The sequence below is a fragment of the Diadema setosum genome, chromosome 13 (assembly GCF_964275005.1).
Source record: "Diadema setosum chromosome 13, eeDiaSeto1, whole genome shotgun sequence".
NCBI classification, from domain to species: Eukaryota; Metazoa; Echinodermata; class Echinoidea; order Diadematoida; family Diadematidae; genus Diadema; species Diadema setosum.
Genome location: NC_092697.1, coordinates 23,951,913 through 23,968,270, shown reverse-complemented (window position 1 = coordinate 23,968,270; position 16,358 = coordinate 23,951,913). Strand labels below are relative to the sequence as shown.

Here is a 16,358-nt window from a genome sequence, read left to right as displayed (position 1 = left end):
TCAAAAGATGTTTTATGCCGATGATACCCAGCTATATTTAGCTTTTAACAAATCTGAAGTTGAGAATGTAATCCCACAGATTGAATCCTGTATCAGAGCGATAAAGGAATCGTCGATACTCAGTGGGCTGAAGTTGAACAGTGCCAAAACAGAATTTCTCCATATCTCGTCGCGTTTTTGGGCAGTAGAATCTATACAGTCTCTTGATTTTGATGGTACAATCCATGCAGCACACACTTGCAGAAATTTAGGTGTAATCTTGGATGATAAATTGCTCATGGAAAATTTCATGTCGCAAAAATGTCGCTCTGCTTCATTCGCACTTTACAAAATTGGGAAAATTTGAGAGTTCATTGACAAACACACCGCAGAACAATTAGTTCATGCTTTTGTCATGTGCCACCTAGACTTTTGTAATGGATTGCTTTATGGATTGCCGGTCAAACAGATACAGAGATTACAATCAATACAAAACTCTGCTGCATGAGTAGTATCCAAAATCAAGAGACATGAACAAATTTCACTAGTTTTAAGAAGCTTACACTGGCTTCCAGTGAAAAATATGATTCAGTTTAAGATACTGTTATTAGCATTTGAATGTTTTTTTATGTTTGCTCCACATTATCTAAGGGAGCTACTTCAAATTTACACACAACAGAGGAACCATCATTCAAAAAGTAAAGATTTATTTGTTATTCCAAAGAGAAGAACCAAATTTTACGGAGAACGAACATTTGCTTTTAATGCCCCTACCTTATGGAATAATTTACCTCAGAAATTAAGACAAATCACTGATATGAATAGATTCAAGTCTGTCTTGAAAACTTATTTGTTTACAGTGTAAGCAAATATGAAGCTCGGTACCATCACAGTAATAGGAATTGTATGTTTTTGTATAATCTTTTCATTTTTTTTTTTTGAGCGCATACGGATATTATCACTTTGTGTTATGCGCTATATAAGCACTGTCAGTGTCAATTGTTAATTATCATTATAACTAAATACAAAATAAATCTACTGGTAATAATAGAAAACTGCAACTGAGTTAGGGCAAAATGAACTCGCAAGATGTCACTATAGCATTTATCTTACTTCAAGCTTCCCAAAGAATTTGAGATGATGATCTTGACCTACATTGTATGTAAAGAGTGTCATCATGATTGCATCCTAAGATGAACTCGTCTTGGACTTTCTCATGTTATGCTGAGAACCTAGTGATGTACGGTATAAGCCATCGTAAGTCCCCCCCCCCCCCCCCCCCCCCGAAGTTTCAGGCAAACACCATTGATAGCATTCACTTAATCGTATTTTAACATTGATATGGCCGTATTCATAGAAAAGAGCAGAATTTTATCATGACTTTCGTGTTAGTGGAGAACAGTTTTTAGGATTATACTGGTGACTGATTCTGATTACTAGACATCATATGCATGATTGTAATGCCCAAGTCAAAGATATCTATCCTTGCAAATTGACAAGGTTGAACATAGGATGTTGTATAAGAATACTCCTCTATAAGTCAGTAACAAAGGAGGTAGAACCTCAAGGCTGCATTATGGAAGACTATGATATTAGAAGTTGTATCAGATCTACAGAAGAACTGTTACATTCGCCAAACAGTATTAGGCAAGAAGAGTGCCAGCTTAAAATCCCATTAGAGACAGTGAGGTGGTTGGGTATGAGTAGAGGAAAGTAATATTATTTTAGTGAAAGAGATAATTTGGGGCTGGCATATACACTTAGTATGGAAGAAAGAGCCAAAATGATAAAGAGAAACTGACATTACAACTTGGTTTGAATTGTTAGAAAGACCAACAAGTATATGTACCTGGCCACTCGGAGTAAGGCAATGGAATAGAATAATAGATACCTAACTTTATAGGAGAGAGACATAAACCCAAAAACTGTATTTTATGTTATTCATTTAAGTAGACCTACATAGTTGTATGTATATGATCTTGATATTCGTTTATGAGAGTCACAGAGTAATTTCCTCTGAGTCAGAGTCATGATTCATGGTCTAGCAGTAATTTAAGTTCACCTTATCAATATTTTACCTGTCTATCACCTCTTTCGCATTTGCCATAATGATCCACAATTCAATTTGTGATATATTGCTGATTTAAATGCCTTATACTATGATTCATATTATGTATTATACCATATCATATTTCTGTTGTGGCTGTAGCACAATCTGATGTTGAATTTCTGATAAAAGATTAGTTTGTTGTGCAATTTGTTTTATAAATACATTGTTTACAATCCATTTACTAGCATATTAAAGTATGCATATAATTGGTTCACTTTACGACAACCATGGCTTCTCCGAAAAAGAGGTGGAGACTCTCACAAGATGATGCATGTGAACTGTATGGATGAGAGGGGTGCGCCACAACTTCCTTATTAGCCAGGTGCCTCGTCAGTAACAGCAAAGGACACTACAACATGGGGATACTACTGTGTGGGTACTACTCAGTGGTATTCGAGAGATTTACCAAGGAAAACAGAAATCCGAGAAGCAAAGATAGGAAGATTCACTCTGTAAGGCATTGAGACATTCTTCCTTGCCACCCCACAAAGAGACAGTTGGGACTCTTGTTGATTTTAACATTAAATTTCAGAGGTTACAGTTCTGAGTCTGATTTTGCAATATCATTCTATCATACTTATCTTGTTTATTGATTTTGTTACTTTGTAAAACCTGACACTAGAAACAAACAGTGCTATGCATACATACATGAAAATGTATATGCTCACTGATATATTCAACTTCTTCACAATTTGACAAACATGTCATGAAAATTGTGAAAGCTATTACATGAGGGGAAATTATACATATGTAACACATAGATCTTAATTGTTATAAAGTCAATCATTTATTACGATAAATCATGAAATGAAGTAACGGCTACAAAAAAAAAAATCAACAGCAGAGAGACATTAATGTGTAAAAGGGATTAATATTTTGACTAGATTTTATGTAATTTAGTGAATGTATTTGATATCAATGGTTGCAGTTAACAAAGAATCACAAAAATATTACCATCTTTCATTCGCAGACTGAAAATATCTAAATTAAACTGTGATGCAGAGAAATCAATGGATGATTTATACAAAAATAAGACTATTTTGCAGTGCATTCATTTGTCATTTCATTTGGAGATGTGGTACAAATTCTTTGTCTTGTATAGCAGGCATGTACTGGTACTGGATTACTTCATGAAGCCCTCTATCACTAGTGGTAATTATTCCCAATGAAATCTACACATTGAAAACAAAACGTTAACAAAATCTTCAACTGAAAGCATTTTGCATTTGGAAGAGAAGGGTCAATATGGTCTCTTGTCAGTCAGTCTTTTTTTTTTCTTTTTTTTTGGGGGGGGGGGAATTTGGAAATTTAGCTCAACAACCCACACAAGTATTCTGTAATTCAACTTTGGTAATACACAGGGACCTTGTTTTAAGAAGGTCAATAAATATTACAATAGTGTCTTTAAACAACAAGATTTTTCTACAGGCACTGTTGCATTATTGCAGAATATAGCTTCATCAAATATTTTGGGCAGAAATGATTTCAACCTCTGGAAAACTCCTGTACTGGTAGAATGTAGTTAATAGTGAACTTTCCCATTTAGATGCTCATCTTTAATATCAATCAAACATTTACATCTAGTACAATTTATGCTGTAGTAGAAAAGTTTTGTGTTGTTTCATCACGCAGATATCCAGTTGCATGGTTAAATCTTGTATAATTCAGGGTATTTTTGTTTGTTTGTATGTTATTAAATGTAAGATTAGATCCTGTTAACGGGGATGTTTATGGCGGATGGTATTAATAAGCATATGTCGGTCTCTTCGTAAGTAAAAGACACTGTCATCTTCAGCGAATAAAATGAATTTGAAAGTTGCAAAGAGGATGTAGGGTCCTGAAGAGGGAACCTTGTAGTATGCCACATTAAAAGGTTTCACGGAGGTTATCACAGGCATACAGAGTGGCATATCAAAAGACATCACACTGAGACACTCTACTCTAGCTGGCTCACAATGCAACATTAAAGTGAAAACTAAGTTCTGGTAAGGGCCTGAGAACCCGTCTGACACCATTTCATATTTGCTTGCAATATATCGAAAGAGTCTACAAAGAAACTTACCTGGCTGACGCGGTTTGCCGGAATGATGAGTCGTTTTGGAGTATTTTGAGAAAAATAATAAAAGTCGGTAGACCGACTTTTATTCCAGAAGGCTCCAGACTAACTCGGTCTCAGGGAAAACTCGACCCTATTTCAGACAATTTACACACAGTTCGTGATCGCCATGTTCATCAGTACTCTATACTACGGGTACCAAACAAGGCCTTGATGAGCAGACAGGAAAGTGCGTGCTAATCCTGTACAAAACAAATGGACAGCGCGCGGTCCTCAAGCTAAATACAGTCAACTCCGGATACCTCGAATTCGTCGGGACTGAAGAAAATGGTTCGAGGTACGTGAAATTCGAGGTACGCGAAATTCGAGGTACGCGTACGTACGTCGAATTTTCTTCGACTTATCCGACGTTTAGCGATTTTCAACATGGTATCTGTTATAGTGCCTACCGATTGTTTACATGCTTATCAATTGGAATTGAATCGATATGTTATATGAATGAATTGAATGAAAATCGGAATTGAAATCAGAATATCAAAAATGAAGATTTTGGTGGCCCTATCGCGCCACCAAAAAAGTCGGATGTTTGCCTTTACTTTTGAAAATGAATAGCGGTAACAATCGGCTCCGTAAGATACTAAAATAAATGTCGGATGTTTGCTCATACTTTTGGAAATGAAAAACGATAAGACTCAGCACCGTATGGTACTAAAACTAATGTCAGATATTTGATTTTGCGTCGGAAATGATTAAGGACAACATTCGGCTCAGGAAGACGCTGAAATAAATGTCGAATATTTGCTTTGAGGTTCGGAAATGAAAAACAATATTCAACTCCGTACAAGGTTCAAGGTTCAAGGATGGTTAGATAGTGTCGGATGTTTCCTTATACTTTCGAAAGGAAATAGCAATAACATTCGGCTCCGGAAGATGCTGAAATATATGTCAGATGATCGCTTTTATGTTCGGAAGTTCCAATAACATTCTGCTCCATACGATGCTAAAATACCTGTCTGATGTTTGCTTTTAAATTTCGAAATGAATAACAGTAACATTCAGCTGCGTTCAATGGTAAAATTAATGTTTGATGTTTGCTTTGACGTTCGGAAATGAGTAACAATAACATTCAACTCCTTACGATGATAAAATAAATGCTGGATGTTTGCTTTTACGATCGAAAGTAGATGGCAATAACATTCAGCTCCGGAAGATGCTAAAATACATCTCGAATGATTGCTTTTACGTTTGGCATGTTTGAAAGTGAATAGCAGTAATATTCTGCCCCATATGATGCTAAAAAAAGTATTGGATATTTGCTATTACATTTCGAAATGAATAACAGTAATATTCAGCTACGTTTGATGGTAAAATAAACGTCTGATGTCAGCTTTGACGTTCAAAAATGAAAAACAGTAACATTCGGCTCCGTACGATGATAAAATAATATTGTCAGATGATTCATTTCACCTTCGGAAGTGGACAGCAGTAAAATTCGGCTCCGTACGATGATAAAACAAATGTCGTATGTTTGAAATGAATCACGGTAATATTCTGCTTCGTACGATGCAAAAATAAATGGCAGATTGTTGCTTTTACATTTGGAAATGATTAACGGTATTAATCCGCTCAGTTAGATGCTGAAACAAATAGCGGATATTTGCTTTCACGTTTGGAAATGGATAAGGATAGCATTCAGCTCCGTAAGATGCTAAAATGAATGTCTGTTGTTTGCTTTTACATTTAGAAATGATTAACGGTAATATTCGGCTCCGTATAGGTGCTAACAGACTAATAAATGTTGGATGATTGCTTTTACAATAAGAAATGAATAACGGTAACTTTCGGTTCTTTACAATGCTAAAACAAATGTCGGATGCTAACAGATGTCGGCAAATGCTCCCACTTTTTCATTTCAAACGTAAGTTTTGACCTCCTAAATTTTTAGGCATCAACTTTTATAATAATCTATACGCCTATTTGCTAAATCTTAAAACACAAAATAAGATGACTGGATTTTCTAATTTTAATTTCGAGTAAATTCGATCACCGAAAAATAAAGATCAGTGATACTGGTGGCCCGATTAAAGTTAGTGTGGAGCCCTGTCTATTCTATTCTTTATCATGCTCGGCCTATACTTCCACATCATGTTCCACAATATTTTCATAATCGCATTGCTGGAAAAAAAAAAAAAAATCAGTGCTTGCTTTCTCGGGGAAGAATAAATGAAACATACTTCCTGAAAGGCAAAAAAAAAAAAAAAGTTAAAAAAAATACGCAGGAGATTGATGTTTGGACAGTGGACCGTGATTAATGCCAAAGATATAACTGTCAACATCCAACACCTACGCAGGTGCGCCACGACGGTTTAGAAATCTACGCGCGCGGTATGACTATCATGATCAAGAATTAAAACACAGTGGTTAAAGAAAAGAAGATGATGGGCAGAGCGTAGTGCTATCGTAAGCACTCCATTGGCAAGGGTGCTATGTGCATACCGTGTACGTGTGTAGGTAGGTGTTGGGGATTTTTCTTGTCAGCTGTGTACCGGGTATTTCTTTGGGCGCGATTGTTCTGGTCGGGAATATTTACAGTCGAGTGTGAAAAGATTTGTGACATGTCTTCTTCGCTGTCCACGCGCGCTTAATCGGAGATGCTGAGTGATGTTGCAATTCGATTCGAGCTACATGCTGGGAAAAACAATAAGTTAATTAAGATCGGGACAGTAGATTTCACTTCGAGGTAACCGAACTTCGAGTTATTTCTTCGAGCTACGCGAATTTTAATACACGGAAACTCCATAGGAACAATCGGGACTTTCATTTTGCCCCCGAGGTAAGTGATATTCGGCTTATCCGACGTCGAGGTATCTGAAGTTGACTGTACGCACATCACCTCAGTTGCTGAGACGCGCGGTCTTTGAAGTTTTTGTTGTTGTTTATCAAGCGTCTTTGATTGCTTTTAGAGGTGCTTGAGGTGCACACTAATTTTGCATGCGCGCCAAAGAGGTTTTTGATGCGCGCGTTGTAACAACTCGGACCATTACTGCGAGTAGCCAGAACGCTACAATGTAGTTTATACAGGCCGCTCCCATATGCATAGTACAACGCTGTACAATCCAGAGGGACAACCAATACAACTCATCCCGCCGCCAAGCACAGCGAGACCGAGTTATCCCCGTGTCCGAGTCTAGCCTGACCCCGTTCGGGTAAGTTCTGAGACTGAACGTTTTTGGTTAATATTTCCCATTTTCGTCGTTACCCATCGAATATCTTGTTATTACAGCGTTATTCCGCACATTTCCTAGGCACACGTTCACATTTTGGAGCAAAATTTGACAACTTTTGCAGGCGTACCAGAACTTTCTTTGGGCTTTAAGGAATACAAGCAATGAGGAGGCTTTTGCAAAAGGCTGAGGTAATTGGGAAATCACAATAAAATCTAATGATCTGTTAAGTAGATGAAAGGCTTCTTTCATCCCTTTCATCATCATTTTCCTGTTGCTTCTTCTTTTTGTAAAAGTGTAGAGGAGGAGGGAGAGTAATAGTTTTGGTAATGGAATATGATGAACTCTAGCACTTTTTTTTCATCTGCTTATGTGTAATATGCAGGAAAGAACACAAATATGACCATAATTTCACTCAAGAGATATGCTGACTGCTCTAGTCACCGTACCTACATCATGTTTGCATATGTCACCTAGTTCATAGCATGGGTTAAAATTATATTCTTCTTGAAGTACTGAATTACCTCTAAACTGTAAAGCAACAAAAATAAAAACCCTCATGACATAAATTCTTCTTAACTATACACTTTTCTGTTGCCACACCCAGCACAGAGATGAATGGCTCATGTATCAAAGAGGTTAGTACAAATACTGATTAACAGCAATATCAAATCAGCATTCTATCCAAGCGATGCTGCCATCCCAAAAATTGTGGCTGCTGTATATTTCACCCACTGAATACAAACCAGCATCAACCAGGATCAAATCAGCATTATTTCCAAGGGACACTGCCATGTCCAAAATTGTGGCTGCTGTATATTTCACCCTCTGAATACAAACACTCAGCTGGTCTTGGTGCACTTGTCTGGCTGCACCTCTTCTCTTGAGGCAAGGGCAGAGAACGGCCTCTTCACACCAGTGGACTGCCTCTGGTGGGCACCTTGCCCAAAGCCTTCCAGAGCTGCCACCAGCTCACTCTGGTCAGAGATGTTGAGAAGGCTTGATGTGAAGAATTTGATGGCAGACTGGAAAACCAAGGGGTTCTCCTCCAGTTTGGTTTTGAGTCTCCTATAGACATTATACAGCTGCTGTTGCAGATCTTGGCAGTCTGCGTCCCTGTCATCCTGGTAGGTATTTCCATCACTGTGATCATCTTCATCATAATCACCAGCATCATAGTCATTGTCATCAGAGCTCTCATTCCCAACAGACTCTACCTGACTTAGTATGTCCATTCCATATGAAACATTTTGCCTGGAAGGTGGGTTTTCCTCCATCTGCCTGAGATCAAACTGTTCTTTACCTGTACAAACAGGGAAAAATCACTCCTTGATTAAATATGAGCATATTCATAAATTTCATGAACACACAAACTGTAGTTGAAGACAAAATGTGAAGGGTTTTTTGATGTAAAAGACAATATGAGCATACATCATCAAGGCAATATGCATAAAATTACTGTGTGTTATATGCGCAAAAAAAAAAAGCAAAAAAAAAAAAAAAAGCAAAAAAAAAAAAAAAAAAGCCAGCACTGAAAACAGAAAGCCTATGTGAATATCTTTTCTGCACATTTAAGTGCACATTATAAACACTATTCAGGGCTACCCCTTTGCATAACACTTTACAGTTAAGAATTTGTATATAAAAGGTAATTGAATAATGCAAGTTTAATATATTGAGTAAAAAAATATCTAGACTGCATTGTAATACAATCATTTTGCTGAGTAGTTCTTGAAACAAGAATGTATCACTGTAAGGGCATATTCATAACAGGTAAAATCAGAAATTTTTATTCTCCCCTATTAAACACAGTTCTCAGGAAAAAAACCCCAATAACAACAGTCAGAACAGACAGTACATTTTCGTGGTGCATTTCAAATTCTTGTTGCCAAATTAATGGTGTAACCTGTCCAAAAATCTGAAATATCACTCTCATGCCAAACATCATATATATCTAAATGAAACTTCATATGCACCGAGTGGTCTGGTAGTGGAAAAACAGAAAAAATATACTCAATCTATAGGGCTTTTTACACTTGCAAATTTTTGCTTTAGTCCCGTACCAACGGTGGGGCTAAGGGGGGGGGGGGGGGGGGGGGGGCTTAGCCCCACCGTTGGTACTGGACTTTCCTTAGCCCACTTTCTGTTTACACTTGTTTTTGCCAAAGTGGGCTAGCCCCACCGATAATCCCGTACTATCTGGCCCTGCAAAAAAGCAGGGTTAGCACCGCTTGTGCAGTGCCAAGCAAGTGAGTGTAAACAGAATGAAGAAATAATCTGGGGCTAAGCGATGGAGACGAAGCCTGAACCACCCAAAGTACTGGACTTAATTATACAAGTGTAAAAAGGTCAGTTTTCTCTTTAGCCCGGGACAAGATCTTAGTACGGGATTTATTGGCAAGTGTAAAAAGCTGAAAAAATTGGTACGGGATTAACGATAGTCGTGGGTCAGAGAAAATACGGGGTTAAGAAACACAAGTGTAAAAAGGGCATATAAAACCAGAAGAGCCAACACTTGCTACCCATTCATAACATTCATACCAAGACTTCACATGTGCTGCAGTTATACTGATTCCATAAAGCCAATTTTAAATAATATTAGATGGAAAGAGGGCAAATCAATTGAAAGTAGGTCCAAATTTGGCCATTTAAGGGATAATCATTACCTACAAACATAAGTGACCACTGACCTGTGGCAATGGCGTAGAACAATGAACGCATGGCAGACGTCAATGCTGGTACTTCTCTGTGGATGCTCTGGCCATAGATCTGATGGACAGCTGCTTGGTGACGGCATGGGTTTCCGGAGCAGCCAAGAGAGCAAGTGCAGATGCCCAACTCCATGTTGACCAGCTGATTCTGGGCCACATCTTCCTTGCCTTCAACTGGTTTCTTGTCTGAAGATGGTGTCAAGACTTCATACACAGTCGCGCTCATCTTGGGTATAAAGCACAAGAAAAAAGAAAGGAAAAAACTTACCACAGATAAGATTCATTTTGCATACATCCAAATTCCTGTATGAAGTGATGCAAACCAGTATTAGGCAACAGTTACGTCATCTTCTGTGCCAGAAATATGAAATAGATGAATTCTACTTTCCTGACCCCCCCCCAAAAAAAAAACAAAACAACAACAAACAAACAAAAAATGTGTAATGCGACTGCAATGCTTTCTCATTTCATAAGACATAGTCCTTGAATTTTGGTACAATTATTATTTCATCTTATTAAAGTATTCTTTGAAGTCAATGTACATTCCAATTTCTCAAAAGAATCTTGATTCGTGTGCACCTACACGTATGCCCCCCCCCCAAAAAAAAAAGGGGGGGGGGAACAGAATCAATTCAGTGTGTCCCTTATTTGCTACTGCAGCTGTGGCTACAATGTGGGTTTGCTGCTGTATTTAATAGTGATGTGAATAGTTTTGTTTCTAAAGATCAAGTAACAAGTTATACCATCAACCTGCACATCGTTGATGCATTTCAATACTTGGAATTCAGTTTACACATGCAGAGCTGCTGTCAATACACTGCAGTTTGAAACTTCTTCTTCAAGCAAAACTTGGCATAAGCAAAGAATAGATTACATATGACCATGATTCTTCATGCAGATGCTCCCTGTGCTTGTTTAAATCATGGACTACAATAGGGGAACCATAATTAAGATTTAGTTGCATATAACATGAAAAGAGTATACAAGAAATTCTTTGTGCTTGGTTGATGTGCAAAACATGATGTTAGGTTAGGTAGCTAGATACTATGAGTCTTGTGCCACACTGTCTAAAGAAGTTGTCTGAGGAGCAAGTAGTGTAAACTGAATCCCTTTGATCTGTAACAAACATCTGTATGAATTTAACACTGAGCATGAAATATCGTCGAGAATGTCATCAACTTAAATCAGCTGGTGGCAATCCCTACCTGAATAATGCATTCTGACGGAATATCCATCTCTTTGGGGTAGAAGCGAGAGTTCAAGGTAAGTGTCTCACAGTGGCTGTTTGATGCACTAATGAGAGCATTCTCAAAGCTGACGTTGAGCCTAGATGTGGCAAAGTCTACCATCTGGCACATGTTGAAAGACCTTTTTCTCCATGGCATTTTGTTCTGCAGCACACGCAGGGAAGCTTCTGTTTGATAGTCCATGTCCTGAATGCAACTGACTGCCTGTGAGCAGTTCAAGATGGCCCACTGGTCTCTGGATCCATACAGGGTTGCTAGATACTGAAGGAAGCACGGGTAGCGTTGGCAGGTTGCATTCGCCACTGCCTGGCTGTAGCACAATCCTAGAGATTGTGAGTTCTGAGCATACACCATGCTTTTGACTCTACCTAGCAAGGCTGTGCGATCATCCGGTGCAATCATTCGCTTGGGGTCCATCATCCATCGCCATGCCGACTGGACAATCTGGCAAGAATTGAGCAGCGTTCGAGATGAAGGAAAAGATGTCTCAAAGGCAGTCTTCACAGCGACAATGTCGTCCACAACAAATAAGAGAGGGCCCTGGATACGCCTGCCATAAAATGCTCCTTCCAAGAGGAGACACTTCAGTAGCTCAAGTCCATGAGTAATTGCGATTTCAGATTCCGACGAGAGGACAAGCATCCCAAGAGGCAGGGCCCCAATTGGGCTTGGGGTAACAATTAGCAGAGTACGACAATTGTGCTTGCCTGGGCAGCCCCAAGTATCCACATAGCAAACATTAGCACTCTGGGCCCATTTCTTGTGCACTCTCTTCATGAGTGGAGTGCAGATTGCTATGACAACCTTGTCATCTGAGGAAGTGCCCATTCGTATGCACTCTCCATGCTGGGTGTTGTATTGGTCTATAATCATGCCCAAGTTTATTATCATCTCCTCATGGCTTGGATGACTGTATCCCACATGGTACAAGCCATAGTAGAGCCTGAAAATAGACAATATCAGGTTTTTACCCAAACTGAGTGCATTACAACGAATGAATGATGGGTTATCAATGATTTGCTAGCAGCACTCTACCACCTACTACTACTATTACTACTACAACTACTACTACTACTACTACTACTGCTAATACAGATATAGAACTATAGCATTCATCACAGTAATAGGAATGATTATTGTAACTTGGTCTAAATAAAAAACTAACACTTGAGCAAATCAATATTGATCACCTCTGTTAAAAAGTAAAGAAAAATGACAAGGAAAGAAATGTTTTACAAACTGAAAGCATCACAACCAAAAAATGTGAAAGTATTATTACCCTCATTCAAATAGAACTCTTCTAAGCTCTATTTCAATTAAACCATATCTAAAAAATTGCATTTTAATAACAAAATAATGTAGGCTGCCAACATATGACCTCTCTTCTACTCAAACAATCTAAGTGCGTATCTCACTGGAGGAGACAGCACCATGACTGCCACGTCTTATCAGTGGCCATGACTCGAACGACTTGAAAGACAAAAAAAAAAAAAAAAAAAAAAAAAAATGGCTTATGCTCTCACCAACAAAGGAACTCCATACTGACTTCAGAAACATCCCCACAAAAGCCACATACGATGTTAATATTTATTAGTCTGAAAGTCACAGAGAGGTCACTACTTGGCCACAACTAAGGAAACACTGCGGAAAATCTCTGTGACCAGCTGGAGACAGGTACTGTAAGTGTCTCTGAAAAATATAATGTTATCCCATGACTCCCTGGAGACCCATCTTCATTCCAGGAGATGACATGGAGACATTACTTACAGAGGCATCTCCAAGACTAGGGAAACTCAAGTTGCCACAAGGTCACCAACTCATCTTTAGTCCAATGAGATAGCCATTTTAGAGTCTGTATTAGATGGATGTGCCCTATATAACAGCAGGGGCTTACCTGAAACAGTAGCTGTTGTCAGGGGAGAGGGAACGGTCCAAGGAGACCTCGTGGAAGGCATTTCCATGTTCCTCCTGCAGGTCATACTGAAGCACATCTAGGGCTTTGGTTGGACAGAAGCCGGAGCGGAACAGCCCAACCAGCTTGTCCCTTGTCTCCTTCGACACATCACGCCGTCTCAGCACTTCGGCTCCATTCGGCTCATGGTTGTGGATGTTCGTGATCACACACTTAAATGGATAGCCACTCTTCATGTGTGGGTCTGTAGACCTGCAGCAGAAGACCCAAATGCAGCACATTACAGTTTTTCTACAGAAATTAATCCTCGAGATGAAATCAATAAAAAAATACAAGTTTATTTGATTTGTGTATCCAGCTTAGTGTACTTATCATACACATGATGCACAGACTTGCCTCAATCAGTGAGTACAGTGTGTGCAGATTATGGAACTTTGCAGTAGGGGGAGAAGGAGGGGTCCCCCTTTACAGAAGATTAAACAAGCAAAATGAAGTAAAGTAGAGATAAAGTTATAATCTATGAATCCGTATTAGGGAAGGTCTAAGTATTAGGGAAGGTGTTTAAGTCATCACATATAACCACTTACTTGGTACACAATGTTTCTTCACGTAAAGCAAAACAAATGATACACAGCCTTAACAATGTAAATTAGTGAGAACTACTAAATGCATGAAAACATGCCTCATCAAATTTTTGCTTGTTCTGTGATGGTGATGACACCAGTGATGGTTTCAAGAGTGATATACCAAGTTTAAGGCATTCTGCGGATAGACCAAGTTAAGGCATTCTGCGGATAGACTAAGTTAAGGTATTCTGTGGATAGACCAAGTTAAGGCATTCTGGGGATAGACCAACTTTCAATAAAAGCTATTCCCTGCACTAGATACAGATCATATCAAATGTTATATTCCACAGTATTGAGTGATATAATATCCTTTTTATGACATGGGGGAAACGTTAGACTGATCCTACCTTGTGGTACCTTTTTTGTTCTTGGCATGTTTGAGGACGTGACACATGCGAGCTTTACAGCTTCTCTCCCTCTTGTTCTTCGAGTATTTCGTCTCCTTTAATGTTTCCTGCCGTGAGCCCAGTTTACAGAAGAAGCGTCTCTGTGCAAAAAAAAAAAAAAAAAAAAAAAATATGACTGCTGAGTGCTTGTGAGATCCATCTTTTCTTCTTTTTTTTTCTGTAATATGAACCATCACTTACTATGCATTTTGCAATGTTTAAGACAACAAAAACTTGGTGCTTTGCTACGAAAGGCATATCAGGTAAGAGGAATATGGAAAAATCACATCCTTATGATGGCAGAAAAATGCCATAAATGTAAAAAAGAAAAAAAGAAAAATTACAATCAGATTTTTGTATCGACAACTCCCAAAACTGTCTAAATGCTACTTCAGGGTCTTAAAATATAACATCTCAGCTCCATTTTGCAGAATATCCCATTTAGTTTGGTTTAGTGGTCACAGAGATATCATGTGGATTGTTGGTAATGCATGCCATGGGTCTGATTCTTCCCAGTCTAGCACGTGAATGCTCTTGGAACTGTATACATATTAACCCTAATCCCACCAGGTATTTTGTAAAACCGGGGGGGGGGGGGGGGGGGGGGGGGAGGGGCTTTTTTGCCCCCCCTTCAGATCTCGGTCGTGGATCGCGCAATCCTCGCGAAAATTTGCACTAAGGTAGAGGACAATGTAATCTACAAGACAGAATACTTAGATTTTTCAAATTTTAATTTATGTATTTTATATTAATTAATTTATGCTAAAATATGCAAAAATATATTTTTTTGCCTATGAATAAAGAAATAAAGCTTGAAGACTTCTAATTTTTTGTGAAAATATTCTTTTCAATATCGTCAACAATAATATTGAAGCCTAAATTTGGCTTCATAATTCTTTCTTATGTATTTTATTGTTTATTGAATTTCTTATGTATTTCTTTGTTTTTTCACTTTTGTTTTTGTGTTTTTTCGTCAAAATTTGTCGCAGATACTTTTTAAAGCATAATCAGGCTGAAATAAATCATTATCAGCCATTGAAAGTAAAAAATATTTATTTTTATATGAATTGATTGCAAAAACTCAATTTACATTGGATTTTTACACAAAATCGTTTTTGAGCAATTTTTGGGTCAACAACTTTTTTTCAAAGGGGCATGGCTTCAAAACGGTATGCCCGGGAGCGACAACCTTGGTCTCAAAAGTTGCGCGATACTTTAAAGAAAAAAGTCATAAAATGTTGTGGCGAGAGCATTACGCGTTGTGGAATAATCACGCTAAACGTCGAGGGGGGCCAAAATGCCCCCCCCCCCCCCCCCCCGGTGGGAATAGGGTTAATGTGTGAAAACAATGGACAGAACTTGGAGGGAGGGGATATTCCTGACATGCTCTATAATACTCCTCAGCTTTCTCTTTGACCACTCAAGCAAATTGAATGGGTTTTCTGTAAGATGTGGGAAATGAGTTATACATGTATGTAGTTTCATACCCTGAAATTACATTCGGATTGATTCACTATTTTTAAAACTATCATTGAGAAGGGTCCTGTTGTAATTTTTGCTGCAGACCTCTTGCTAGGCTTCATTTTCTTCTTCTTCTTTTTTTTTTTGGGGGGGGGGAGGGGGTGTTGCAATATATGAATCTTGAAGTAGCTCTGTACATCCTGGTGTAAAAAAATATATATATATTATGTATACCACAGTATTCTGAAAATTGCATTTGTCTATGATTGGTTATAAAAGGTGCTTGGAATGTCCCCTGCACTACAGGAAAATTCAAGGAAAGCTTCACTGTTTATGTTTAACAGTCACCACAAAGTTACAGCCAAAACCTGATGTCAATGGCTTCTAGAGACAAATGGAACTGCAGAGTGATTGCAAAGACTACAACTGAATCTAGAAGACTACTGGACGAGACTTTGTGTAAAGGAGCTCAATGATCAAATACGATCCGGAATCTTCATATGAAATTGTTTTCCAGAACTCAGATGGTTGGCAAACATACAGAACCCATTGTTCATAATCATGTCATAACTAGATGTAAAAAAAAAGTAAATAACATAAACAAGAACTGAAAAAACCAAATCATGAAACAATATAACATCACTGA

General features: G+C 38.3%; 1 protein-coding gene across 2 annotated transcripts in view; it reads right to left on the bottom strand.

Moving 5' to 3' along the window:
* LOC140236983 (uncharacterized) overlaps positions 1 to 11,728 on the bottom strand; it is a 59,596-nt gene extending 47,868 nt beyond the window's left edge. The window contains exons 1-3 of one of the 2 annotated variants that reach the window (XR_011901816.1): positions 11,286 to 11,728; positions 10,060 to 10,306; positions 8,116 to 8,672 (exon numbers count right to left, since the gene is read on the bottom strand). Coding sequence is in view for 1 of the 2 variants with exons in the window: in XM_072316932.1 (XP_072173033.1) it covers positions 8,212 to 8,672; positions 10,060 to 10,306; positions 11,286 to 11,681 (1,104 nt within the window). In the remaining variant the exon portion in view is untranslated. Of the gene's footprint in view, positions 1 to 8,084; positions 8,673 to 10,059; positions 10,307 to 11,285 lie in introns of those variants that run through there. The other variant, XM_072316932.1, reaches the window with a different exon arrangement.
* Between the last annotated feature and the right edge of the window lie 4,630 nt (positions 11,729 to 16,358).